Source organism: Hypoxylon fragiforme (assembly GCF_022984875.1).
Source record: "Hypoxylon fragiforme strain CBS 206.31 chromosome Unknown GGS25scaffold_7, whole genome shotgun sequence".
In the NCBI taxonomy this organism is placed as follows: domain Eukaryota; kingdom Fungi; phylum Ascomycota; class Sordariomycetes; order Xylariales; family Hypoxylaceae; genus Hypoxylon; species Hypoxylon fragiforme.
Window position 1 is genome coordinate 225,310 of NW_026054762.1, and position 25,706 is coordinate 251,015.

The 25,706-nt window shown below is 48.2% G+C and overlaps 8 protein-coding genes across 8 annotated transcripts; 5 read left to right on the plus strand and 3 right to left on the minus strand.

Moving 5' to 3' along the window:
• GGS25DRAFT_497719 (HAD-superfamily hydrolase) lies at window positions 1–2,581 on the plus strand. The gene is made up of 2 exons (XM_049261637.1): window positions 1–951; window positions 1,011–2,581. Exons 1-2 carry the CDS (start codon window positions 584–586, stop codon window positions 2,023–2,025), a joined length of 1,383 nt encoding a protein of 460 aa, XP_049114371.1. The 5' UTR covers window positions 1–583; the 3' UTR covers window positions 2,026–2,581.
• Window positions 2,582–4,489: 1,908 nt separating this feature from the next.
• Window positions 4,490–6,062, minus strand: GGS25DRAFT_353318 (NAD(P)-binding protein). The gene is made up of 2 exons (XM_049258062.1): window positions 5,052–6,062; window positions 4,490–4,783 (listed from the first exon to the last, which is right to left on the minus strand). Exon 1 carries the CDS (start codon window positions 5,947–5,949, stop codon window positions 5,086–5,088), a length of 864 nt encoding a protein of 287 aa, XP_049114372.1. The 5' UTR covers window positions 5,950–6,062; the 3' UTR covers window positions 4,490–4,783; window positions 5,052–5,085.
• A 1,266-nt stretch (window positions 6,063–7,328) lies between these two features.
• Window positions 7,329–9,631, plus strand: GGS25DRAFT_353201 (enolase C-terminal domain-like protein). Its single transcript, XM_049258061.1, has 5 exons — window positions 7,329–7,677; window positions 7,785–7,877; window positions 8,014–8,047; window positions 8,134–8,282; window positions 8,364–9,631. Exons 2-5 carry the CDS (start codon window positions 7,808–7,810, stop codon window positions 9,413–9,415), a joined length of 1,305 nt encoding a protein of 434 aa, XP_049114373.1. The 5' UTR covers window positions 7,329–7,677; window positions 7,785–7,807; the 3' UTR covers window positions 9,416–9,631.
• Window positions 9,632–10,647: 1,016 nt separating this feature from the next.
• On the plus strand, window positions 10,648–14,056 carry GGS25DRAFT_353463 (putative C6 transcription factor). Its single transcript, XM_049258063.1, has 3 exons — window positions 10,648–11,134; window positions 11,516–11,540; window positions 11,622–14,056. The coding sequence occupies exons 1-3, from the start codon at window positions 10,938–10,940 to the stop codon at window positions 13,953–13,955; spliced, it is 2,556 nt and encodes an 851-aa protein (XP_049114374.1). The 5' UTR covers window positions 10,648–10,937; the 3' UTR covers window positions 13,956–14,056.
• A 990-nt stretch (window positions 14,057–15,046) lies between these two features.
• On the plus strand, window positions 15,047–16,599 carry GGS25DRAFT_497750 (uncharacterized protein). The gene has a single exon (XM_049261638.1). The coding sequence runs from the start codon at window positions 15,758–15,760 to the stop codon at window positions 16,235–16,237; it is 480 nt and encodes a 159-aa protein (XP_049114375.1). The 5' UTR covers window positions 15,047–15,757; the 3' UTR covers window positions 16,238–16,599.
• Window positions 16,600–16,642: 43 nt separating this feature from the next.
• Window positions 16,643–19,210, plus strand: GGS25DRAFT_497755 (GroES-like protein). Its single transcript, XM_049261639.1, has 4 exons — window positions 16,643–17,390; window positions 17,491–18,173; window positions 18,281–18,430; window positions 18,575–19,210. The coding sequence occupies exons 1-4, from the start codon at window positions 17,129–17,131 to the stop codon at window positions 18,851–18,853; spliced, it is 1,374 nt and encodes a 457-aa protein (XP_049114376.1). The 5' UTR covers window positions 16,643–17,128; the 3' UTR covers window positions 18,854–19,210.
• A 22-nt stretch (window positions 19,211–19,232) lies between these two features.
• Window positions 19,233–23,233, minus strand: GGS25DRAFT_497758 (cysteine proteinase; the record flags this gene model as incomplete). The annotated part of the gene is made up of 2 exons (XM_049261640.1): window positions 22,408–23,233; window positions 19,233–22,324 (listed from the first exon to the last, which is right to left on the minus strand). Coding segments are annotated over exons 1-2 (2,918 nt in total), but the record flags the coding sequence as incomplete, so codon positions are not given.
• Window positions 23,234–24,820: 1,587 nt separating this feature from the next.
• On the minus strand, window positions 24,821–25,579 carry GGS25DRAFT_353627 (uncharacterized protein). Its single transcript, XM_049258068.1, has 3 exons — window positions 25,324–25,579; window positions 24,986–25,269; window positions 24,821–24,932 (listed from the first exon to the last, which is right to left on the minus strand). The coding sequence occupies exons 1-2, from the start codon at window positions 25,512–25,514 to the stop codon at window positions 25,011–25,013; spliced, it is 450 nt and encodes a 149-aa protein (XP_049114378.1). The 5' UTR covers window positions 25,515–25,579; the 3' UTR covers window positions 24,821–24,932; window positions 24,986–25,010.
• Window positions 25,580–25,706: the final 127 nt, after the last annotated feature.

The following is a 25,706-nucleotide window of genomic DNA, read 5'->3' on the forward strand; positions in this document are numbered from 1 at the left end:
GACGCTTCGAAGGCTCATTACACATGCCTAAGTTGGATATACTATATTATTATACGTACATAGATACCTAGCAGTATCCATGGATATGTTGGCCGTTACAGGGTTGTATAAGCCCGGATCCACACAGCAAGCATACTCCCATCCACACATGGCGGCGGTACAACCGACTAACCTAGCAATGTAGCCACACATCATTGTACATGTTAAGTATATCCACTTATTCCTGACTCCCCCTGGGTATTATACGTTGCCGTTGATGTTTATGTTATCTGTTGAATGACGGTATATGGTCACTAATTAGAACCACTCTTCTTTCAATAGTAAAGGTCGTTGATGTGATGTAATGAAATATATATATATATATCCTCTTCAGATTCCTCTACAGGAGGTTTTTCTTTTTTCCTCTCTTCTCTAATTTAACATTTCCAACAGATCTGAAGTTCAAGAACCTCCCCTATCTTGAACAATAAACCACCAACAGAACTCAGCTGAATACGATTTTGGCTGGTACCTATTACGCTTACTACCGCTATCTATTTGCTTTTATATCGCGTGTCGAGTTCGATCCTTACTTTTTTTCACCATGTCTTTGGAACCACCCCAGCAACAGCCCGCCACCTTCCACCGCGGTAGCTTTGCCGACGAGATTGAGACAGCACGGACTGATCTCTCCCGTAAACTACTCCTAGGTGATGACTCTCCTGGTGCCAGCCCCTCCGATTTAGAGACCGCCCCGTCTTTGAGCCCGGCTGTCAGTGCCACATCTTCGACTCCGGAGTCCGATGCGGCCATCTCTCCCATCTCGCCCCCTCTCGACGAGGAGCTCGTTGCAGACAGCTTCGCCTTTGCCTTCGATATCGATGGTGTCCTCGTCCGAGGTGGTCGCCCCATCCCTGAGGCGCTTCAGGCTATGAAGGTCCTGAATGGAGAGAACCAATACGGAATCAAGATGTAAGTATTTATTCAACAAATAATAATAAAAAGTTGGAAATTGCTCACACAAAAACTAGTCCATACATTTTCCTTACCAACGGCGGCGGCAAGACCGAAGCCGAACGATGTGGCGATCTTTCTGGTCAACTCCAAGTTGATATTTCGCCAGCTCAATTCATCTGCGGCCACACTCCCATGTCGGAGATGGCTGACAAATACAACACCGTCCTAGTTGTCGGCGGTGAGGGCGAGAAGTGCCGCACTGTCGCCCAAGGCTACGGCTTCAAGGACGTTGTCACTCCTGGCGACATTATCAAGGCCAACGCTGCCACCACGCCGTTCCGCAAGCTGACAGACGAGGAACACCGAAACTCCAAGGAACGAGATTTCAGCAAGGTAACGATCGAGGCCATCTTCGTCTTTGCCGACTCTCGCGACTGGGCTGGGGACTTGCAAATCATTCTGGATCTGGCCATGTCCAAGGGTGGTCGCATCGGAACCCTATCCGAGACCTTCGACGAGGGCCCGCCGATCTACTTCTCCCACAACGACGTGGTCTGGTCGGCCGCGCACGACAACGTCCGCCTCGGAATGGGTGCCCTGCGAGGAATCGTCGAGTACACATTCAAGGAGGTGACCAAGGGTAAGACCTTGGAGACGCACGCGTTCGGCAAGCCGCAGATTGGGACGTTCGAGTTCGCGACGCGCCTGCTCAAGCGCTGGCGCCGCAACGCGCACCGCCTCAACGCGCCGCCCGACACGGTCTACTTCGTCGGCGACACCCCCGAGAGTGACATCCGGGGCACCAACCAGTACAACGAGAAGGCCGAGAACGACTGGTACAGCATCCTCGTCAAGACGGGCGTCTACCAGGACGGCACAGAGCCGGCCTACAAGCCCCGCGTCACCGTCAACACCGTGCTCGATGCTGTCAACCACGGCATCGAGCGCGAGATGGAGCGCCGCAGGAAGAAGAAGCAGAGCCAGAAGCCCAACCTGGTTCCCATGCCGAAGCTGAGCCTGGAGGAGGCACAGGACTGTGCCGTCTTCAGCCCGATGGAGGAGCGCACGATCGAGCTTACGGCTGCGTAATTGGAATTACGATAAGCCGCAAGTCAACATCCTGTGGAAGTCACATCCTCTCAATCCACATCACGATGATTCTTCTTTTCTACTAGGGAACGACGACCTTTTTATGATACCATTATTACCTACTCTTATATACATATTCTACGTTTCTTTTTCTTCTTTCTTATTACACCACAAAACTCTGCCCGCAGCGCATGGGATCATGCTATAGAGCGAGCATTCATTCTGTCTTCTTCTTTTTCTCTTTTTACTATTTTCTACCCTTTTTTTTTACTTTTTTATATATCTTATCTACACGGGAGGGCATGTAAGAGTGAGTTTGTGTTTGTGTGTTTGGGCTGGATTCTTAATGAACGAGGCATCCATGTTGTGTCCGTTTAGATGATACTGGGGGGAGTTGGATTTTTTTTATTTTTTTCTTTTACTTTGCTGCATTAGCTGGTGTTTATATATAGGGATTGATGTGGATGAATGAATGTTTTAGGTAAATACTTGTTGGAACGTTGAAGAAAAGCTTAGTAGAGCTAATGACTAGGCATCCTTTTAATTCCACCTATGAGTCTTTTAACTTGATTGTGATATTATGATGTAATGATCGATATACAACTATGCTGTTCATCTTTTATTAAAGACGTTAAATTGTGATTTAACCTCGTAAACCGATGATGTTATCGTGAAACTTCACGGGACTTTACCTGCTAGGTAGGTAGTCTTTTGACACCTGCATTTGCCATTTTGGCGTACCCAGGTACCTCCCTCCCTACCTACCTAGTATACCTACATGATACATACATAGGTATATCTATACACAAAGGAGGCCATCGTCACACACCAATCAATCAACGCACGGCCACCACCATGGCGTTGGCACCTACCTATGCACCTACATAGCTTAGGGTAGGTAGGTACCTAGGTAGGTAGGCTACCCTAACTTGAAATAGATACCTACATGTAGTAAATACGCAACCACCACCATCGTGACCCCCTAGGTTAACTAACTGTCAAAGTTTTCAGCCTCAATTTGGGGGGGGGGGGGGGGGCGAAGGGGACGCAAAGAAAGAGGGGTAGGTAGGTAGGTAATAACTATTTATATGTTAAAAAAAAGAGTGTTGCTATCCGTACTCCTATTTTTTGCTATCGGGGCTTTATCCGTACTTCTATACATCCCTTAAAACCTTAAAACCTTAAATCCGGACCTCATTTAGCGCCCTTAGCGTCCCCAGCTGCCCCCATCAATTCAATCCAAACAATCCAGATAACTTTTCAACCATATGTCGCACCACAATGCAACCAGCTTCAATCGAAAGCGCATTCAATTTTGAATTGATTGATATAGGTCTCAAATTGAGGCGATACTCGGTTGCAAAGTTATTCAAGAAAGTAAGTGGGAGCCCGGGAGGCACGTGACAGCTCTTAGGGCCACACTAAGGGCCCTTAGCGCCCTTGAAGCCCTTAAACCCAAACCTTATTCAACAGTTTCAACTTTGAATAACTTTCTGAAACATAAAGCTACAAACGTGCAACCAAATCTGTTTGAAAGAGAATTCAATTACTGATTGATTGATACCAGCCGCAGCTTGAGGCGATACGCGGTTGAAGAGTTATGTTGGTATTTGTCTCGAGAACAGTCACGTGTCACTCCTTAGCGTGGCCCGAGCGGCTCTAAGGCTCTTAGGCGGCTCTGAGGGCCCTTAGCGTGGCACCAAGAGCTCTTAGTGTGGTTTTAAGGTTAGTCACGTGCCGCCCGGCTTGCCACCTACTTTCTTGAATAACTTTGCAACCACGTATCGCCTCAATTCGAGACCTATATCAATCAATTCAGAATTGAGCGCGCTTTCAATTGAATTTGGTTGCACGTTTGTGGCTATATGTTTCAGAGAGTTATTTGGATTGGATTGATGTGGGCAGCTGGGGGCGCTAGGGGCACTAAATTAGGCCCGGATTTAAAGTTTTAGGGGATGTAACTATAGGAGTGCGAATAAGGCCCTGATAGCAAAAAATAGGAGTACGGATAGCAACACTCAAAAAAAAAAAAAGAAAAAAAGAAAAAGCAACCCCGCGCGCGCTTAACTACCTAGGTATGTATGTAAGTTCAAACAAACGTTCCTGCTTCAAATCGCCACCGCAACGAATGCTCTAACTTACACATGTCTATGCTTTGATTGATACACTGGTAAAACTGGTAAAATCAATAAACTGACAGCCTACTATGCAGAACCGTTTACTGCTGGAGAGAAGAGAAGAGAGGAAAAGAGAAGAGAGGAAAAGAGAGGAGAAGAGAGAAGAGGAGATCACGATCGTGATGAGATCAGCGGGTGTTGCGTGTTCATGTAGGTAATGTAGGTACACAGCACAGTAGGCACCTGTTTACATATACCTACATGTAGTTATGGATACCCACTACCTACCTACCTACCTACCTACCTACGCGGTTCACGCTAAGTTGGGCAATGGGTATACCTAATATATATGGATAGGTACCTAAGGAGTGTTATCTCCATCTGTCCACATTTTTTACATAAGTAAGTAACAGCCCCTCTTTCGCTCTCCGTGTGACTTTATATACTATGTAGGTATATGTGCATCTTGAAGTGGGCATAGAGAGATGGATAACCAGTGCATAGCATAGCATAGCATAGTGTGTGGTACGGTTTAGGTACTCCATAGCTAGGTACCTTTGTAGGTGCCTACCTAGTTAATAACCATCTATCCCATCTATCCCATCTGTCTCATCTGACTTATCTGACCCATCTATTCATACCTATATACAGTTGAGGTGGGATGCAAACAGAATGGAAAGCAACTCCCGGAGGTTGGTGGGCGCGTGGGGATATGTGGGAGGAGGGAGACGAAGGATGTGGGATAGATGTGGGAGGAGAGGGTGAGGGATAGAGAGGGCCGAAGACCCGATGGATGGGCTGATGTGATGGATGAATAGGACGGGTAGAGGTACTTTAGCATACATACGTAGGTACACATAGATATACGCAAGTAGTGAATACCTAAGCAAACAGCGAAAATGCTCATACCTATCTCGTACTGGCAGACAGACAGACAGACCCATCACTGCAGATTAACAAACAACCCCCCATCCACCAACACCTGCGCCCCCGTAACATACCCGCTCAGCTCCTCGCACGCCAGGAAGACCGCCGGCCCCGCCAAGTCCCTCGGGTCCCCCGTCCGCCCCAGCGGTATCCTCCCCTCCATGTACGCGCGCTTCTTGTCGTCGGCGAGGTCCTCGTCGTTGAGCTGGGTGCGCACCGTCCCGGGCAGCAGCGCATTGCAGCGGATCCCGTGCTTGCCCAGCGCCACCGCGCAGCTCTGCATCAGGGACAAGACGCCCGCTTTCGTCGGCGTGTAGTGCGCTTGCTGCCCGCCGCCCACGAGGGCCGAGATGGAACTTATGCCGATTATGGCGCCGCGGTGTTGTTGTTGTTGTGTGGAGGAGGAGGGAAGGGGATCCTGCTGCGCCATCTGCTGCGCGGCGGCCTGCACGACGTAGAAGGCGCCGTCGAGGTTGGTGCGCACCGTGCGCGACCACAGGTCCCCCGTCAGCGTGAGGAAGTCGGCGAACTGGCAGATGCCGGCGTTGCTGACGCAGATGTCGAGGCGGCCGAACTGCGCGACGGCGTGGGAGACGAGGGAGGGGCCCGTGGCGGGGTCGGAGACGTCGCCTGCGAGGTGGGAGAGGATGCCTATTGTCTGTGTTGGGGGGGTTGTGACTGTGGAGGAGGAAGAGGTTTTGAGAGCTTCGGCCTCGGCGACGAGAGACGTGAGGTGTGGCTGGTCTTTCTCGAGTCCGAGATGGTTGACCACGACGTTGCACCCTTGTCGCAGATACTCGAGGGCGATGGCGCGGCCGATGCCCGTCGTGCCGCCTGTGATGATGGCGGTTTTGCCTTGGAGGAGGTTTGCTACCGGCATCTTTTCTTCTTCTTGTTTTGTGATTATAGGTGTATATGTAGTTGTGAGTCGTGTATTTTCTTCTATCCGTCGGAATGTCTATTTGTCCGTTTTATTTTCTATATATCCCGTCGGCGGAAAGGTGAAAATCAGGTAAAGAAGGTGAGGTGACGTGATATAGTATGATATGATATAATGAGTTATTCGGCGACCTCAGCGCGTTGAGGTTGGATGCAGAGTGCGATGTGATGCGGTGCTTCCAAGATTCTGGCTACAGTATTTTCTTGGAGCCGCTAGAGGGGTGTGGTATATGCTGTGTGATGTGGTGTGTGTGTGATACCAGACGGGTTAGGGGACCAGATGCTTGCTATAGATTGATAAGTAGCTGCTTCTTCGTTTTTGCATGTGATGTTACCATGGTTCGTTGTATTATGAAGTAATATTGCCAATCCTTGGAATAGGAATTGCGATCCGAGTAGTACAACTTGTATGCAAATAGGGGTTAGACTAGACTCGGCGCTTCTAGATGGACAATAAGTCGAAAGAGAAAAGAGCGTGCGCGAATTGTATAGTTGTCCTTATGCCAATTGCAACAATTACTACCTTCGCAATAGGTAGTTACCAACTTCCTGTCACAGGCTGTCAGTGATGAATCGTGGAATTGAGTAGCTCCCTTGAAAACCCCACGATCTCGGCATAATGGGTAGCGAGCTTTTCTTTTTCAGTGCTCGGAATTCTGGCCGAAAGCATGCAGGTTGCCCGCCTCGGCATTTACTGGACCCATTCCCGGAGGGATGGAAACGATGTATGGTAGGGGTAGGTATGGGTTGATTCCTATACGTTGTTGTGTTATTTTTCCTTTTTTCAGTGTAATGTATGTATGTTTAATGTTGTACAATATGCTGTGTACTTGACTGGCTGACTGACTCCCTACATAATTGACATCGGAATTATCAAAACCCTCATGGGGTTTTGGAGACCTTTGCCATGTTGGTACTAATAGAACCAACACCCATTGGACATTCATCGCGGGGTATAACGAACCAGGTACTACCTAAGGTTAGTAGGTAAGGTAAGTATTGAGGTCTACTACCACCTTAGCTCCTTGTAGATGCTTCGCGTATATTGCTATGCTACCTATAACGCGGTCAGCTATACGTCGTGTCACATAGGTATTCTAAACCTGCAGCGTATTATCATCCTCGTGACTTTGGCTGGTACGATGGAATTCGATAAGCTGGTAAAATAATCCCCCTATGAAGAGCCATCAGTGGACTCAAGATGGACTACCACTTTAGCTCATGTCGGGCCATTGGAGGCCGATGCGCGTAAGGAAAAAAGGGAAAGAGAAAGAAAGGGGACTAGGTCAGTGGAAAGAACTCCATGAAACGTAATGCAAGCTAAACCAGTTCGCATCCCCAAAGTATCCCCAAAAAGCATAGATTAGGGAAAGATGCAAGGAGCTAGACTGTCGTTTTTGTCGTTTTTGTCGTTTGTGACCATCCTAGAAAACCAACCACCCCACTGTCTTAACTGCACCTCCTCGGTCTTGTGAAGTATACCGTCCCATAAACACCGGGGGGTCGCTATTCGGCGAACCGAGTTCGACGCTACTGTGCTGTGCCCTTTACGTATTTATTGTCTTGGTCGCAACGCTTCTCCTAGTCCTTCTCTAGTTGATGTTGTTACTCTTCTTAACTAGTAACCAACTCTCTTCTCAAGTTCTTCTTACACCCTTGCACTTCTAGAGTAGGTCCCTTGGCTTGTCTCGTACGAACCTCAACCCCTCTCAAGACAAATTTACAACAAACTTCATACTCGACGACGCGGACGCAATAAAATCGATTTGTGACAAGCTTGACCAGAGACATAGTCTGCGATGGCCTCTGTGAGACAGTTTCCCACCATCAAGGCCGTGAGGTCCTATGTGATTGGAGGTGTTGGTTCAGGTATGTAAGCCCACTATGTGAGAGAGAGAGAGAGAGAGAGAGTGTGTGTGTGTGTGTGTGTGTGCATCTCGGTTAGTTCGGGGAGGCGGGGTGTTATGATGTGATGATGAAGTGAAGCTAAACTAACTTAATGCAGGTGGTGACTATCACAATGTCAAGGGTGGCCATTGGTGAGTTTCCAAACACCAATTTTTCTCACGAGTTTGCTGTCAAAAATTCCAAGTCTGTAAGGCTAATCAAAAAAACCCAATCGCAGGCTAATCGACACCGATATCTCGACACCTTGTTCTATCTGGGACCAGTATAAAAAATCGCGAACGAGCTGGGGCATCAATGTTCTCGGATCATTCCTCATCGAGATCGAGGCAAGCGATGGCACTGTAGGCTTCGCGACGGGCTTTGGCGGTATGATCCTTTTACTCTTAGTCAACTGCCTAGCAAACAAATGGCGTGTGTGTGTATATTAATATATAAATGCATTTCTAGGCCCGCCGGCTTGCTGGATTGTTCACAAACACTTCGAACGGTTCTTGATCGGCGCCGACCCCAGAAATACCAACCTGCTGTTCGAACAGATGTACCGGGCTTCAATGTTCTACGGCCGTAAAGGGTTACCGACTGCTATCATCTCTGTCATTGATTTGGCTATATGGGACCTGCTCGGTAAGCTAAGAAACGAGCCCGTCTATAGGCTTATTGGTGGAGCCGCGAGAGAGCGGATAGACTTTTACTGCACGGGACCAGAGCCCACGGCAGCTAAGGCTATGGGATTCTGGGGCGCCAAGGTCCCTCTCCCATACTGTCCAGCCGACGGCCACGAAGGCATGAGGAAGAATGTCGAGTTTCTTCGCAAGCACCGCGAGAGTGTGGGGCCGGACTTCCCTATCATGGTGGATTGCTACATGAGCTTAAATGTGTCGTACACTATCGAAATCGCAAAGAGATGCGAGAATCTAGATATCCACTGGTGGGAGGAGTGCTTGAGTCCCGATGATACGGATGGCTTCGAACAGATTAAGCGAGCTCACCCGACCCTCAAGTTCACGACGGGAGAGCATGAATACTCGAGGTACGGGTTCCGCAAGCTGATCGAGGGGCGCAATCTTGACATCATCCAACCGGATGTCATGTGGCTAGGGGGCCTGACGGAGCTCCTCAAAGTCTCCGCTATGGCTGCGGCATACGATATCCCGGTGGTGCCCCATGCGAGCGGACCATACAGCTATCACTTTGTCATCTCACAACCAAACACTCCTTTCCAGGAGTATCTAGCCAACTCACCAGACGGAAAGAGTGTGTTTCCCGTGTTTGGCGATCTCTTCGTCGACGAGCCTATCCCGACTAAAGGGTACTTGACCACCGCCGATCTCGACAAGCCAGGGTTCGGTTTGACGTTGAACCCCGCAGCGCGATCGAAGCTGATCTCGTCGGACTACCTATTGAACCCGCCACCTACGAGCCTCTTGCAAAACGCGACAGGGTTGCCGGATTCGAAACAAGTGAACGGCACGGAGAAGGCTAACCTAGCAGCACAGTAGCCCATAGTCCATCTGACTGAGGGCGCCAAGAACATGGCAACAAATGCCTGGAGGGAAAGAATGCTTGAGAAGCAAATGATCAAAATACCTTCAAGTGGTGCCAAACCCAGAAGGCGTTTCGATACTCAGAATGCAGAACTCGGAACTCAGAGCTAGGAGGGATGGAGTGAATAGGCAACCGGCAGTTTGACAGACACTGAGCTGAGATCTCGGGGAATAGTGCCGAGATTAGAACCGAATCCTACAGAGACTCATCCGTCCGCTAGATGTAACAGTCTCTATAAGTAGAGGTTGTTCATCTAGTACCTAGGTTAGGTAGTTACAGTATGGTTATTCTGCCGAGTTGGGGGACTTATTGTATATTAGACCTCATCAGCCAGTCAGCCAGCCTGTCTCCCCACCTATCCTGTAGTTTACAGTAGGTGGGTTACTATGTGGGTGGTAAAGAAGATAACTACTAGTATTCAATACAATTTCAATGGAATGTGTATTCAAGTGAGAGATTTATCATTTATCATTTTTAGCATTTATCATTTAGGTATCATTTATCGATTCATACACCTGGAACTTAGAGTCATGGGGGGGAACTCTAAAACATGATTGGTCTCCGCGTTTGAAATGTCCCTCCACTTCTATTTAATACAACCCCCTGTCCCCTTCCGGTTTATATTCTCTCCCCAACTTTTTTCTTTCCACGGTCCAAGATGCTAACCGTCAATCACTACCCCCAATTCAGTGATATCCCCCCGCAAATAATGGCGACGATGATCATTTCAGTTAGTAGCAAGCCTGCTGCTACTGCTGCTACTGCTGCTACTGCTGCTGCTGTTGCATCTATCATTTCCTTACTCTGTTGGGTACACCTGAAGTGACTCAAGTTGAGAAACCGGTTTGAATATGATAGTATGAACACTTATGCAACATCGTCTATCGGCCGGCTTTCCTACTTTTCCTTTAGTTTTGTTCCTCATCTGGCTCCCTAACTGATTATCATCATACCAATTCAAAGAAATATATACATACACTCTACCCAGGTATGTATGCATTTCGAATTACGGTTGTATTGTACCTACATGACTAGTCAGGTACTAATACTATAATACATAGGTTCTTTGGTTGGTAGTTTAACTTACATACATCAAGCCTTGAGAGGTTTTTTTTTTTAACCTACAGTAGGACTATCTTGGCATCGCATTTTTCAAACCTTTTCTCTTCCCCAATTATCCACAATTCCCCAAAACCTACCAATTATTAAACAGGAAACAGAGGAACAAGAAGGAAAGGAAAAAAAAAAAAAAGAGAAAAGAAAAGAAGAAGAAAAAAAGCCGAGGCAGTCAGCCTAAGACCGCATCCCCTTCCACTCATATCAAATCCTTCCACCCTCTACTCATCATTACCCCGAAGTTGGAAGGGCTGAGCTCGCGATGCTGCCGCGTATCAACCCCGATCACCGAGTTGCAGAGCCCTAGCTGAAAGTTTGTTATTGATAATTGCTGCTTATTGCTATTGATCTACCGAGACAATGATGCAAGTTACTACGCAGTCTCAGAACGGCCAGCAGAACCACGTGTCACTACATCACGGCAAGCAAGAGCCCGATAGCGACGACGGTAATAACGGCCTTCAGAGCGGAGATGAGAATGAGCAAGATGATGATCTTGAACATGACAGCCCCGGTGCCGTGCGCAATGGGAAGCGCAAGAGGCCAATCTCGGTCTCGTAAGTCACGTTTCATTCATTTCATTTCATCTCATCTCATCTCATCTCATCTATCTCCCTTGGATCATTTCTATGTTTCTGTATTTCTATATCTAACAATGCTATCTTTGCTTTTTGCTCAATGAACCAATATTAATCCAAACTTGTATTTTTCTTGGTCATTTCAATAGACTCTAGCTAGTATTTCTCTCCTATTTCTTTATCATCAATCTGTTTTGCCAATCAATCGCCAATCGATTCCACTCCAATTATTGGTTAATTTCGATACTATTTCATCTTATTGGTCTCTATCTCTAAATCACATTTACCATATATCCATACATATCGCTTTCAACTTAAACGAACTAAGAAATAATACTAACGTATACACATTAACTAAAGTTGCGAAACATGCAAGCAAAGAAAGGTTCGTGCCTGTTTTATTCACATTCGCTATTAAGGATTTCACCCATAGCACAATTGTCGGCTAATGCTGACCACCGTATAGGTAAAATGCGATCGTGGGCAACCGTCCTGCGGTTGGTGCAGACGGAACTCAGTCTTCTGCGAATATCGCGAGCGTAAGAAGCCCGGTCTTAGAGCTGGATATGGCCGAGAGTTGGAACAGAGACTAGACAAGCTCGAGGAGATATTGAGGTCCCATTCCGAGATCCTTCAGAGTTCCTTCATAAACCATGCTCACCACAACCTGGCCCCAAGCGTGCGTAACAGTAACTCGAGCCTGCCAAGCGATCATGGGACTCCGCGCGAACCTACGTCGCTATTTCGACCCACCGAAAACATCAGGACTCCTCAAGCCGAAACTGCCTTGTTTTTACAAAAGCCTTCAACTTTTTCAACGGCATCGCAGCATGTCGACTTTGGATTACCACCTCCTACCCCGTCTATTCACTCCATGCACGACGGCTACCAACCGCAAATGCCCATGGCCGGCATATCTCCTTCCAACCAGCTAGGGCCCAGTATTCAACCAGGCCCAACGGCTCAGGAATACTACGGCCAATCTCGGCCGCAACAACAACCGCTTAGGTCACCGGGGATGGGTGTTACTCAGGGCCAGACTCAAATAACGTCAGATCAAGATCTCCCCCCTTACGACTTGCTGTATGCCTTGGTGGATTTATATTTCAAACACATCAATACTTGGTGTCCCATTTTGCACAGGAAATCCACGCTAGACTCGCTTTTTGGCTCATCGACGTTGGACGACACCGACAAAGTGCTTTTGCATTCGATAGTTGCGGCTACTTTAAGGTACTCGACAGACCCAAGACTTACAGAAGAGAAAAGACGGCATTATCATGATGTCTCGAAGCAAAGAGTCCTACTTTTTGGAATGGAGAACTCATCGGTCAAGTCATTGCAAGCCCTGGTTATTCTAGCCCTGGATTTATGTGGAAGTAGTAATGGTCCGCCAGGTTGGAACATCATGGCCTTGATCACTCGATCGGTCGTACAGCTAGGGTTAGCTGTGGAGAGCAACTCGCTTTCCATTTCTCCCAACTATGCGTCAATATATACCCTAAGGGCTATGGTTTTACCGGAGCCGAGGGATTTTATCGAAGAGGAGTCGAGGCGGAGGCTTTTTTGGATGATATACCTCTTGGATCGATACGCTACGATTGCTACCGCATTTGACTTTGCTCTGAACGACAAGGAGATTGATCGGACACTGCCTTGCCGGGATGATTTGTGGATTAAGAATCAAAAAGTAGAAACGCGGCGGTTTTATACACAGGACCACTCTCTGAACCAGCCAGATGAGGCGAACAAGCCCGAGAACCTAGGGGCTTTCTCGTACTACATTGAAATTCTTGGCATTCTTGCCAAAATTCACGAGTTTTTGAAGCAGCCTGTTGATATCGGCGCACTAGGTGATGTTGAACAGTGGCAGCTTCGGTACAAGGAACTTGATAATCTCCTTGCTTCTTGGAAGTTTGGTCTTCCTGGGGAGTACGGAAACATGGCCAAACTTTTTCAACCGGGCGGTGGGAAGACGTTGAACTGCGGATGGGTTATGCTGCACGCTACTTATCATACTGCCGTGATCCGCTTACATTCGTCGGCTGCGTATCCTACTACTAGATCGCCTATCTTCACACCGTCATATAGCGCAAGCCAGCGCTGTCTCGGAGCAGTGGAGAATATCGCGGCTTTGGGTGAATTCGTGGTACAGAATGGCATGCTGAACAAGCTAGGACCTCCGTTCGCTTTCACGTTGTGGGTCGCCGCGCGGCTCTTACTCGTTCATGGGTCGACGGTGGAACATAAACTAGCACCGCAGATCGCCTTCTTAGTTGATACCCTTCGGGACATGGGCAGGTATTGGCCGGTAGCAGGAAGATATTGCCAGTTGCTCCAACGGGTTCTTGACGAGCATAGCGACAGCGAGCGTGCCGTCGGTCAGACGGGAGAACGTGTCACGCCGTCTTCAGTAAAGATACTCGCGGATATGAGGAGAACGGCATACGACCTTGACTTCTTGATAAGTCGACAGCCACGTCACCTGGCAGGGGCGCCGAGCCGTCGGCCGAGCATAACGCCGGCTCGAACACCCGCGGCGAACGATCTTGAATACTTGGACGTTTTTGATTTCTTCAACGTGCCGCGGCTCCCATTTAGCCACGAGGCATCGTCAGGCCCACCCAACCAGAACGAGATGAACTCGTCGGAAAACGCGGCAGCCAATAATAACAACAACAATAACACCAATGGCAATAACAACAACAACGGAAATGAGAACGCAGCCACGAACGAATTTAACATAACGAATTTTATGGTGGACGCGAATAGCGACTGGCTTTTTAAGCAGCCGAATTAGGTGCTTATGTAGGTGCCTAGGGGCCTAGACATATAGGTAGGTTAAGTTTCCAAGTCATGTAGTATATAGCGAGATTTATTTCTTTCTGGAGAAGAATTGCATCCATATCACACATCTGTTGTAACTTGGGTACTAGGTATGTACCTAGGTATTCTTCTGTATAAATCTGTCCTAGAGAGAAAAGACTGAAAGTATCTGCGTATGGAAGCGCTAGATGAGGCTGAGATTTCCTGTACCTATATATACTGTGTATATATACAATACTGTACCAACCTAGGTTGCGTCCTAGGTATGATGTGTACACATGTGTGGATAAAAGACGAGATGCGAAATTCGGCCAAGAAGAAGAGATTAACGTTGCGTTGCGGAATTATATGTATCGTGTAATAATGGATACCATCGCATAATAGCTAGGGTACCTAGGTGTAATAGGTTATCGTGGAAAAGTTTCTAAAATAAAAAAAAGGTTCAACGTTTTCCGTTTTGGGGTATCTCGGGTCTTTTGTTGCTGTCTGCCAAGCGGTTGTAGGGCTGTGCGGGCTGAACTGGCTTATGTGGATAGGTATTTATTGTTGATGGAATCGTCGATTTTCGAAAGGGGGGGGGGGGGGCCTTTTTTTAAAAACTGGAGATGGGGTGGAATGGTTTATGGGGCTATTTGCTTATGGTATGTTGCTTGGTATGTATAATAGGTGATATATGATAGGTATGTACATATGTCTCACTTGAGGAGATATCGATGTTGCTGTGCCACTCGTGTTCACTAGTTAGTAGGTTAAGCGGCGTGGGTGGTTTGTGGCTTTTATGCTGTAGATGTATGTATGTCTCAGTTGCATACGAAGTACGGCACATGTAAGTGTAAGTACCTAGTGTACCTACATGTACCTAGGTCCTAGGCATAGAGAGTCTAAAGTTAGCAACACGCTATTACTGCGACCTGCAGCCGAGGACGTCTTCGACGAGTTGGGCGCGAGGTACCGGCAATGTGGTTCGTGGCAGAGCAGTGCCGAACATCGTGAGAGTTGCTAGATTGGGTAGGTGGTATGTACGAAGTAGGTAAGGTATCAGGTATCTATCTTATTCGGGTGTATGCAAAGTGCAAATTAATAATATGTTGTGTATAGGTAGGTTAGGTATTCGATCTGTGACTGGATGATAACTATAGGTCATCTAAGTTCAAGGGTCTCGTTGCTTTTTTGATTTGATTTGCCGGCTCTAGATTGAAAAGGGGGTTAGGGAGAGAAGCTTGTTCATGTCGTCATGCTTCTTCCGCGCAGATTGGGGTGTCACAAGCTACAATTTTTTTTTTACTGCTGCAAGGGGAGGCGGAAAAATAATACGAGGTGATCGTCTACCCTGCCCAAGCGGGAGGAACCACGTACGATGGCACGGCGGGAGAGAGAGTAAGTAAGAAAAGAAAATAAAGGAACATGGTGATTGAGTGAGTGATTGACTGCGGCCACTGCAACGTCGCATTTGGTAGGTGAAGGTGATAGGTTAGGACTTTTGATTCGGTGATATTATCCATGGAATAAGGAGGTTAGTCAGTTGGGTATATATATATAGGGGAGTGACTTGCTCGAGTTGAAGGAAAAAGAGAAGACATCACATCATCATCATCATCATCACACCAACACAAGTTCCGACTTCACTCGCTCAACTATATAAACTTACCTTTGGAACCCTTCGAAGTAAATCAAACCAAACCAAATCAACCAACGATACCATTCCTACCTAACCTTAGGTACTTGTAACATTTAAAAATTAACAATAACACCACCATCAACACCAAAACCATCACCATGCAAACCACTACTTTCCTCACCACCCTCTTGGCAGCCGCGGCCACCACCGTCTCCGGCGCCGCCATCGCCCCGCGCCAAGCCAACGCGATTTCCATCGCCCGCTTCGCCGCAAACTGCATCCCGCACAGCGTCCTCTGCGTCTACGACTTCACTGCCATCACCAGCCCCACCAGCGCCTCGCCCTCCGGCAACCCGGACCCGGTCCGCTGCACCAAGTACCTGCAGGGGCCCGACCGCCTGCCCGACGTCGCCCTCACGGGGTGCGACGGCCTCGCCTACGCGTGGGCCGTGAGCAGGGTCCAGGGCGGCGGCCTGCAGCTCACGGTCACGACGCCGAGGGACTCCCACACGAACTACACGGGCACCTTTGACATCGGCGCCGACCAGCTGGTGATGGAGCAGCACGAGGCGTCGGTGGTGGAGAGGTACACGGGGCCCGGCGAGTTTGATGTTGCGGTTGGCTGGTCGAACTCGTAGATGCCTGTCTACCTAGTACCTACCTTCCTTAACCTAGGTACTTAATTACTTACCATGATTGGTGATTGGGAGGCAAACGGGGAAAAGGGGGGGATGTGAGGATGGATTAGGGGGGAAGGAAAGGAAAGGAAAAAAGGGACGAGGTGGACTCATTTTTTTTATTTTTTTTTATTACGGGACATGTTCTGCATTGCGATTGCGTTGCATTGAATGGGAATGGAAATAGTGATACATATGTATGATGGATGGATGGATGGATGGGCATGCATACATAGATAGACATACATACACATACACGGGCTCGAGGTACATAATTTTTCTAATATGAAAAGTAATTGCTACTGGAAATATTGAACACTTTGTCATTGTCTTGACAAGTTTTGACATGAAAATGGTTGAATTCATGCATGCGTTTAAACAGGTATGTATGTACTTATGTACCTGCAGGTGAATATGAAGTCATCACCATGTTTCTGTCAGCTGCCGTCAACCGCCAATTCTCCGTATAGGTCAATTAAAGACGGGTGAATTCAAAGTCAAACTGGAAGTCAATAAACCCAGCAACATCATCTCCCAAAAGTCAATGACGTACATCTTATATCTTGTCCCAATAGCCTGGACTCATTGCCACAATCCCAACGTCATATACAGACCTATCTCACACCCAAGGTAGTTAGATGTAAGGACAGCTGAGCTAGCCATGTATCGTCCCTACTTCGATGATGCTGTGATGTCGTCGCTATGTACCTACCGTGGCTGTTCAATTAATTAATGAATTAATTATATACCACACAACCCGAGTTCATATGTAAATACCTGTATCAAACATAACACGTCGTGACCAGAAACCCATATCACCTATCTCTAGACATCCCATACACAGCAAACACCATGTCAGCAACCCAAGCCGCCTACGGCGTCGAGAAGCTCACCGGCCACGGCGACAACGCGGTCACCGCCCAAGACGTGTCCAACTACTCCGGCGATGCTGGACAGGGCGAGGAGGGCGGGACGATGAAGGCCCTCTGCTGGATGGGCAAGAACTCGGTCGAGATCTGCGATGTCCCGCGACCCAAGATCCTCGAGCCGAACGATGTCATTTTAAAGGTTACCGGTAGCACGGTTTGCGGGAGCGATCTGCACTTGTATCATGGTGGGTTTGCCTTACCTTTGTCTTATACTTCTACAATCCCCCCCCCCACCATACCAAGTCTTCGTATCCCCAAGCTGACGAGATCTGCCAATACCCCCAGGAACCGTCATCCAACTAACCCCAGGCGACATCCTGGGCCACGAGTTCTGCGGCGTCGCCACCGCCCTCGGCTCCGCCGTCCCCCCGGACAAGATCCGCCTCGGCGCCCGCTACGTCGCCTCCTTCCAGATCGCGTGCGGCTCCTGCTTCTTCTGCGCGCAGAAGCTCTCCTCGCAGTGCGAGCGCACCAACGCCAACACCGCCGAGCGCGCCATGTACGGCGGCCGCACCGCCGGCATGTTCGGGTACTCCCACTTCACCGGCGGCTTCGCGGGCGGCCAGGCCGAGTACGTCCGCGTCCCGCTCGGCGACGTGAACCTCCTCGCCATCCCGGACGGCGTGCCCGACGAGAAGGCGCTGTACCTGAGCGACGTGCTGGCCACGAGCTACAACGCCGTGCACGACACCGCCGTCTACCCCGGCGACTCCGTCGCCATCTTCGGCGCCGGCCCCATCGGCCAGATGGCGGGGGTATTCGCGCTGAAGGCCGGCGCGGCCAAGGTCATCTTCGTGGACACGGAGCCCAGGCTCACGTTCGTCAGGGAGCACTGGCCGGCTGGCGAGAAGGGGAAGCTGGAGCTGGTCGATTACAAGACGTTGGCGTTCGGGGTGACGACGAAGCCGACGGTGGTGTCGAGGCTGAAGGAGTTGTGTGGGGGGAGGGGGCCGGATGCTGCTATTGAGGTGGGAGTTTTTTTTTTTTTTGGTCTCCTCACCCTTTTTTACGCTTGTTTTGTCTGTCTAGTTGGGTCTATTGACACAGCAAATACTAACGTTCAAACCCGCCATAGTGTGCCGCAGGCGAGTACGCCAAAGGCTGGATGCACTGGCTGGAGATGACGCTCGGCGCCGAGACCGACACGAGCGAGATCATCAACGAGATGATCGAAGGTGTGCGGAATTTCGGTAGGTGCGGTATCACCGGCGTATATGTCGGCTATGTAAGTTCCTCTTTTTTTTTTCTTTTTTTTTTCCCCCGGTTAACGGTCAACCCCATCTCTACTCCTCCTCTCCTCCTCTCCCCACCAACCGCACCAACGCATCAACAAACAAACAAACAAACAAACAGACTAACGAAAAAACAGACCAACCACTTCAACGTCGGCTCCCTCATGGAACGCGGCATCCGCCTGATCGGCAACGGCCAGGCCCCCGTGCACAAGTACTGGCACGACCTGCTGGCCATGATCGAGGCCGGCGACCTCGACCCCCTGCAGATGGTCTCCCACCGCGTCCGCCTCGAGGACCTCGACAAGGTCTACGCCGTCTTCGACCGCCGCGAGGACCGCATGCAGAAGGTCTTCGCCCAGACCCGGTTCTCCGCTCCGCCGTGCCAGGGGAGTCCCGCGCTTACGAGGTATTGAGGTTGGGGTTCGGGGGGGGGAGTTGCTTGTTTGTTTGTTGGTTGGTTGGTTGGTTGGTTGCTGTGTAGAAAGAAAGAAAGAAAGAAGAAACGGCCGCAAGATAAAAAAAGAAAAAGCAGAGCCAGTCAAAACTAAATGAAACGAAAGAAAGAAATAGTAATAATAAAAAAGGTATAAATATGGGAGCGAGTTGTATCAACATACCTAGTATATAATAGTATACTAACCTAACCTAGGTAGGTAAATAGGTAGGGCTGGCCAACAAACGAGTCACGATACTCGAGGACCTTGATGGCCTTCTGATGTAGGCAACTAGGTAATACAAGTTGTACCTACCAAATACGCAATGCATCTACCTATACTTACACACCTATCATGTCTGGGACTTCGTATTAATTAGGTAGGTAGACAAGAAATGAGTGCTGCTATAACTAGGTAGGTATGCTATCTAATGATGATTGCCTAGGTAAGTTACTTACTGGGCTGCTAATACTTCAAATGTAGGTACCTAAGTATTAACCCCCCTTTTGGTACCCCTTTTCGTCCTTATCCGCTCGCCAAAAAAAAACCGAACGAACGAACGCAAACTTGGGTATCCTATCCCTTGGCCTCAGCCAGCGAGGTTTTAGGAAAATTTCAAAAGTGACAGACTAACAATAACATACATACCTTCGTTACTCATAATTCCATATAACCTTTCGCATCATTAGGTTGGTAGGTTCATTAGGTAGGTAGGTTAGTTAGTCGGAGGCACCAGCGACATAATGCTCTTCTTCCTCTGCTCGCGGTTACCCTCCAGCGTAGCATCTTTGGAGCTGTCGTCGACGTCCAGGCCCTTGGAGTTGTTCGGTTCTTCTGCTTTGTCCTTGTCCTCTTCCCCATCCCCATCCCCGTCCCCTTCTCCTTTCTCGTCCGCTTCTCCATCCTTCCTTTTCTTGTCGTCTTTCGCGTAAGGGTTCGGACGCACTACTCGTAGCTTCACCATCTCCTTGTCCTTGTCTTCTTCCGAAACTTTATGGTAGATGCGCAAACCGACCGTAGCGACTGCATTCCACGGGTTGCTCTCAAACTCGTCCGGCTCTTCGGGCGGGCCAGATGGCGGCGGCGGAGGAGGGGCCGGGATAGGCGAGGCATTAGCACGGCGTTCCAACGCATAGTCTAGAGCTTGTTCGCTGATCTCCGACACAGAAGAGACGTCGCTCTCGTCAGAGAACTCATCCCCTCCCTCGTCTTCATCCTCGGCCTCACTCTCCATATCTTCGCATTGGCATGCCTTATCATTCTTATCATCTGGCTTACCCTTCTCACCTTCGGTATCCTTAGCAATGGCGGTAGGCTTTTCAGAGCTCGGTGGGCCAACTGTGGGAGTTGAACCCTCTGATTTTCCGGTAGCTAATTCATCGTTACTTCCTTCCGTCTCATCTGGCTTCGACTCCTTAGGCTCCTCGACAATTTCCGTGGGCTGCTCCCCGGTATTTGGAGATACCTTGGTAGAAGATTTATCAGACCCCGTAGAGGGGGTATCCACGTTTTGATCAGTGTTGGCATCAGAGCTTGACCCCTTTGGATCATTAGGCTCCGGAGTTTGGCTTGGAGACAAGACCTGAACATTCTTTTCTTCCTCTGGGCCTGAGGACCTTTCGGGCTTGTTTGCCTTCCCCGTAGATCCTCTAGCCTTCGCCTTTTCAGCCTTTGCCGCCTTCTTAGCTTGAGCTCTAGCTTTCGCCTTGGCCTTCTTCTCCTGACGTTTATTATGATCTTTGACGCGCAGGTGATGTCGGTGGTGCTGATCATGCATGATTTTCTTTCTCAGCTCCCGGCGTTCCTTGTCCTTCTTCCGCTTTTCTGCCTCCTTTCGAGCTTGCTTTTCTTCGGGCGTCTCGATAACTTTCCCTTTGCTGTGAGCTAAGTCATAGGACATGCCGACGGCTACCAGCTTGTCCCGACGATCTCGCGCGTGATTGCGAACCACCTGTTCTATCGGTAGAATATCCATGTTGCGCGTCGCGTCGATCTTTAGCAAGACAGTATATTCACCTTCTTCCAGTTCAAGCTCCACGTTTACCGAACGGTTCTGGCAATATGGGCTGATGCTGCGAACAACGTAGTCTTCCTGGCCATTCTTGTGCAAGCGAAAATTTAACTGGAATTGGTACTGTCCTTCTAGGCCACGATAATACCGATCGTCAAGTTGGGAAAGGGCGATAACAACTGGCCCAGTCTTTGCTAGAGAGAAGGTAAAGTAGGTATCGTGGTAATCCAGTGTCCAAGGAACTGAGAGAGTGGTCCACAGGGAGGTGACTTTCCACTCCGGCCCGAAGAGTCTGGTCCGGTCAAAGGCCTGATACTTCCGAAGCAGGTCGTCGTATGAGATCCAGAAGTTTCCATCATCGCCGAAGCGGTGGTTGAGCTTCAGTAGCCATTCCGCAGTCCACTCCTTAGATCCGTCACTCCAAGCACCCTTCCATTCTCCCTTCCCCCAAGGGTTCTTTAGGAGAACAAGCCGTTGGCCATCTATGTCGACGGCCTTCATTATGGAATAGGCGTGTAGTTCGACAATCCCTTTACGCTCACCCCAGCCAATTCCCCACATGCCAGTAGAGCACCCAAAAAGAAATTCATCGTTCACTTTCATGAGCTCCTCTTTCCAGAAATACTCCTTATCCAAAATATCAGTCGTATAGAGCTCCGAGGTGACCCCCCCGGTGAGATCCTCGATACCCTCTCCAGTAAAGCCGCCTTCGATTGCTGCATAGTCGCCGTGCGCTTTGGCATACGCCTTTTCGAGCAACGGTAACCAGGTCTCGTTCTCGTGTTCGCACTGGGCAAAGTACAGGGCACCGGATCCGCTCTGATATGCTTTGCGGTATTGCTCCTCCGAGTTGATCCTTTCGCGGTCTTCCCACAACATACGCTCGAGGAAGCTCTCGTCAAAGTCGGGCTTGGTGAGAAACAGCTTGTCATCGATGATCTCGGAAATCCACTCTCCGTCACGGTGGAAGACAAAGCCGTAGACGCCAACCTGCTCGTCGCGAGCTACACACAGCCTCTCAATCAAACTAGGCTTGTTACTGAGGGTGCACAAAGCGGCAAGCAGCCAGCAATCGCCATCGCGGCCTTGTCTAACGTCATTTGCTGTGGGGCCCTCGATGTAGAACTTGGGGTTATCAAATATGTCGACAACACGCTTGACACTCTTGGGTTTAAAGGACGAGGTGGGTTTCTCTTTGGTATTGCAAAGCGTCTCGAGGGTATCCTGACTGTCAACCCATTTTAGATCGAACTCGAGGTCGAAGTGCGGGTCTCGATATTTTTGGTTTACTCGGCGGCACTCCTTTACGATTTTGGCGACTTTGGCCTTGCATATGGAAGCGGCTTCTTCGTACGAGGTCTGCGTGTTTGTACCGACGGCCTTTGTAGATCGTTGCGCCGCCTTTTCAGCATATTCGTTATGTGGGATCACGGTAGTTGCTAGAGGGGACGGGTTAGCAAGATTTTCCTAGGTGCCCAGGTAATCTTGCAAAACGTGTGATGATCATATGATGATAGCATACCTTTCCCAGGAGTTTTAGTGGTAAACTTGGCCCAAAACTCATCGATTGCTTCCTGAGGAGTCTGCTGTTTGGGTTGCTTAGGGGCTCGACGTAATGTTACTGGTACCTCCGCCATTACGGCACGATCTTCAACATCATGGTCCAGGTAGGCTACCTCGGAGGGTGGTGCAGAGGAGGCGACAGACATGACTCTCGAGCTCCAGGCCAGAGGAAGGATTGTGCAACTTGATTAAGCGGCAATTACAGTAGTGGAAGGGTCAATCGGACAATAGGTGGTGCCTACTACTTTGAAGTTGATTAAGAATGAAGAAAGAAGAGAGTCAACTGGAACTAGGTGGTTACGATACTCTTATACATCCATGGGTGAATAATATCTACTAAGGTAGCTACTATCTACCTAGATAGGTAAGGAGACAGGCAGGCAGAAAGGCAGAGGCAGGCAGACAAATAAACAGGCAGACAAATAAGCAGGTAAGCAAGCGAGCATGAAAGTGCAAGGCTAGCGAGCCTTGCAGGTAGTAGGGGGGGACGAGGGGTCAAAAGTGAACTATCACAAGTTCCTCAGCTGAGTCGGACGAGTTACTCAAAGGAGAAGCGGGAAAACATGATTTTCGTCGGGTAGGATCGGCGACGATTCATCACGAACCTACAGATTGCTAACTAGGTATGTGGCTAGGTGGGTAGAACAACACTGAAATAATAAATAGAGAGACATGCCCTGGATGAGAAAGGACTAAATCCGGTACATAACTAACGAGGCTTCATGAGTACAAATTGTATGTGTGTATATGTGTAGAGGTTGTGTGATGAATGTAACTACTCGCCGGGATGTTTTTTAGTTGAAAAAGATGCATGGAATACGGTGCACCATTAGTGCACATCCGACAAAACTTTATTTTTTATTTTCTAATTTCTAATTCCTAATTTCTAATTCAATTTCAACCAACAGCCATCAATCAATACGCTAATGTACAACTTCAACGCCTTTTATCTCATTCAAATAAATTCGCAAAATTCCCAAACTAGTTGCATCTTTGTTTCCTTAATTGGAAAAACTGATATATATATGTATTTCTTTTTGGGGGGGTTTTTTTTTTTCAAATCTTAGACCCTTATATTGATTGATCTTTTCGGCCGCTACTGTAGATGCAACTATCCTGAATTCAATTGAGATGCGGCTCAGGTGGCCCATGCGCGGTACCACATCAAGCTTTCAACCTATTACAACTCATCCAAACAATCTTCAACTCTTGAATTTAAGACATTAATCTAGAGATCTTAATTCAAGGATCAGATCGAGCCCGGTTGCACGCTTCTAGCAGCCATATTGCAGAATTTATTCAAGGTTGAACTTGCAGGTGGCCAGGTGTTGAACTTGCAGGTGCCAGGTGTTGTACTAGAGCCGCCAGATACCTACTGCAGATTGGGTGTTGCTCTAAATAACAATCAACCGGTCTCAGCTCCCAGCTTTGAATCCTAATAACTTTTTGAAGTCTATAGCTGAAAATATGTAACCTATACCATTTAAAAGCTTATTTAATTCTGAACTGAATGATATAGGTTTGATTGTTGGTTAAAGAACTATGTAAATAGATATGCTGAAGTTTGTAATAACTAGCCTTAATCGGCTGTATGTTGGCTCTGAGGGATATCACGTGCGATCGAGACTGCCAACTTATCAACCTGAATAACTTCCTAACCAGATATCGCACCATAATGCAACCTATATCATTATTTTTAGAATTACATGTGCTTTCTATTGATATAAGATATATGGTTGTGGCCTCGTATTATGGAGAGTTATTCAGCTATAAGCCGACGTATCTATTTATTAACCTTCAATTAACCAGTGTAAATAGTAGTAATACTGTATATCCACACTGTATTTTAGTGTATTAAATGATGGCTGCTGGTTGAATTTGAATTAGAAATTAGAAATTAGAAATTAGAAATTAGAAAATAAAAAATAAAGTTTTGTCGGATGTGCACTAATGGTGCACCGTAATGGAATGCCATGGATAAGATAGAGAACCATGGGAGGAAACTGCGGGTAATTGAGGGGCCAAAGAGCCAAAGACCCATAGCTCCAATGTTAGACATGCAGGTAAGAATTGGCCAATCAACGTCGAAGGCTCAAGGTATATTTAGTGGGTAGAACTGGTAACAACGTCCAATAACCTAGGTCACCCGGCTTCCCCTTACAAAATATCAACCCAAACCTCGTTTTCGTTAGAAATAGAACTCCTTAGTAGAATGCCCACACCCGTCCTCTCCTAAGTCCTATCAGTTAAGGTGTTCTTGCCACGGGTACCGTAAAGTAGCCAGATGATTGTTTCGAAGATGATATATCCCATCGACCAAACGCCATAAGCACGCGACTTAGTTTCAAAGGCATTGAACGCTTCAGGGGGTTCATATTTCTGGGTACCGATCCTGGTATAGGTGTCCAATCTCTGACCTGTTCTATCGATATATCGTTTATGCTGTGGTCGTTGCCGTTGGGTTCATGTAGATCTTTCAGTAACCTAGCTAAGTAAGTTCCTGTACTGTTCCAGAAACTCCCGGATCAGGTCCTTACTCAGTGTTGGATTCTTGTTGTTTTTTCAGTAGGTACTCTCTAAGAGCCCCCCCCAGTGGCCCAGCGCACGATGATGTAGAATTCTCCCGTTGTTGAAAAAGCCCCCAAGTATGGGGGCGATTTGTGATTTTTCATGAGTCATGATATTTTCCATGATCTCTACCTCGGAAGACCATGCAGATTCTGGTGAGGAGAAGCCGTCACTCAAGTCCTCTTTCGATCTGAACTGTTTGATAGCCACATCAACCGCAACTGTTAAATGCTCGATGCTCAATGTTCGAGTACTTATCATCAATAGTAAGAGTCAGCCATGAATAGATTCAGAGGAGGTTAGGTACCTAGGTATGCAGTTGAGCTCTCTCACCGAGTATACTTTCTTCAAGTGGTCGACGTGAAGTTTGGCATTGAAAACTCTTCCGAAGGTACCTTGCTTCGAGTCTTTCGGGACCTCCGTGAATTGAAGTATGATGTCACTATCAAGAACCCTCTTGTCTACGCTAGAAACGCTCGACTGAAGGGTAGTAAACATGGTGCGGATGAGTTGCTCAACTCTGGGGAATAGTTGTCTAATTGCCAGGATGGTGGGTGATACCGGTATGTAACTACTATACTACTAGTAGTATAAGAGCACTACTAACATATATGTCTTAGTTATGAACATTGCCTTAGCAACTACGACTCAAAATCCTACCCCTTGACATGCGGCTATTGCACAGTGGCT

Coding starts and splice junctions, on each gene's coding strand:
- GGS25DRAFT_497719 (XM_049261637.1), top strand. CDS start 584: ATGTCTTTGGAACCACCCCAGCAACAGCCCGCCACCTTCCACCGCGGT. Junction 952..1,010: donor AACCAATACGGAATCAAGAT/GTAAGTATTTAT, acceptor CACAAAAACTAG/TCCATACATTTTCCTTACCA.
- GGS25DRAFT_353318 (XM_049258062.1), bottom strand. CDS start 5,949: ATGCCGGTAGCAAACCTCCTCCAAGGCAAAACCGCCATCATCACAGGC.
- GGS25DRAFT_353201 (XM_049258061.1), top strand. CDS start 7,808: ATGGCCTCTGTGAGACAGTTTCCCACCATCAAGGCCGTGAGGTCCTAT. Junction 7,878..8,013: donor GATTGGAGGTGTTGGTTCAG/GTATGTAAGCCC, acceptor AACTTAATGCAG/GTGGTGACTATCACAATGTC. Junction 8,283..8,363: donor CTTCGCGACGGGCTTTGGCG/GTATGATCCTTT, acceptor ATGCATTTCTAG/GCCCGCCGGCTTGCTGGATT.
- GGS25DRAFT_353463 (XM_049258063.1), top strand. CDS start 10,938: ATGATGCAAGTTACTACGCAGTCTCAGAACGGCCAGCAGAACCACGTG. Junction 11,135..11,515: donor AAGAGGCCAATCTCGGTCTC/GTAAGTCACGTT, acceptor CATTAACTAAAG/TTGCGAAACATGCAAGCAAA. Junction 11,541..11,621: donor AAACATGCAAGCAAAGAAAG/GTTCGTGCCTGT, acceptor ACCACCGTATAG/GTAAAATGCGATCGTGGGCA.
- GGS25DRAFT_497750 (XM_049261638.1), top strand. CDS start 15,758: ATGCAAACCACTACTTTCCTCACCACCCTCTTGGCAGCCGCGGCCACC.
- GGS25DRAFT_497755 (XM_049261639.1), top strand. CDS start 17,129: ATGTCAGCAACCCAAGCCGCCTACGGCGTCGAGAAGCTCACCGGCCAC. Junction 18,174..18,280: donor GGCCGGATGCTGCTATTGAG/GTGGGAGTTTTT, acceptor AACCCGCCATAG/TGTGCCGCAGGCGAGTACGC. Junction 18,431..18,574: donor CCGGCGTATATGTCGGCTAT/GTAAGTTCCTCT, acceptor ACGAAAAAACAG/ACCAACCACTTCAACGTCGG.
- GGS25DRAFT_353627 (XM_049258068.1), bottom strand. CDS start 25,514: ATGTTTACTACCCTTCAGTCGAGCGTTTCTAGCGTAGACAAGAGGGTT. Junction 25,270..25,323: donor GAGCTCAACTGCATACCTAG/GTACCTAACCTC, acceptor ATTGATGATAAG/TACTCGAACATTGAGCATCG.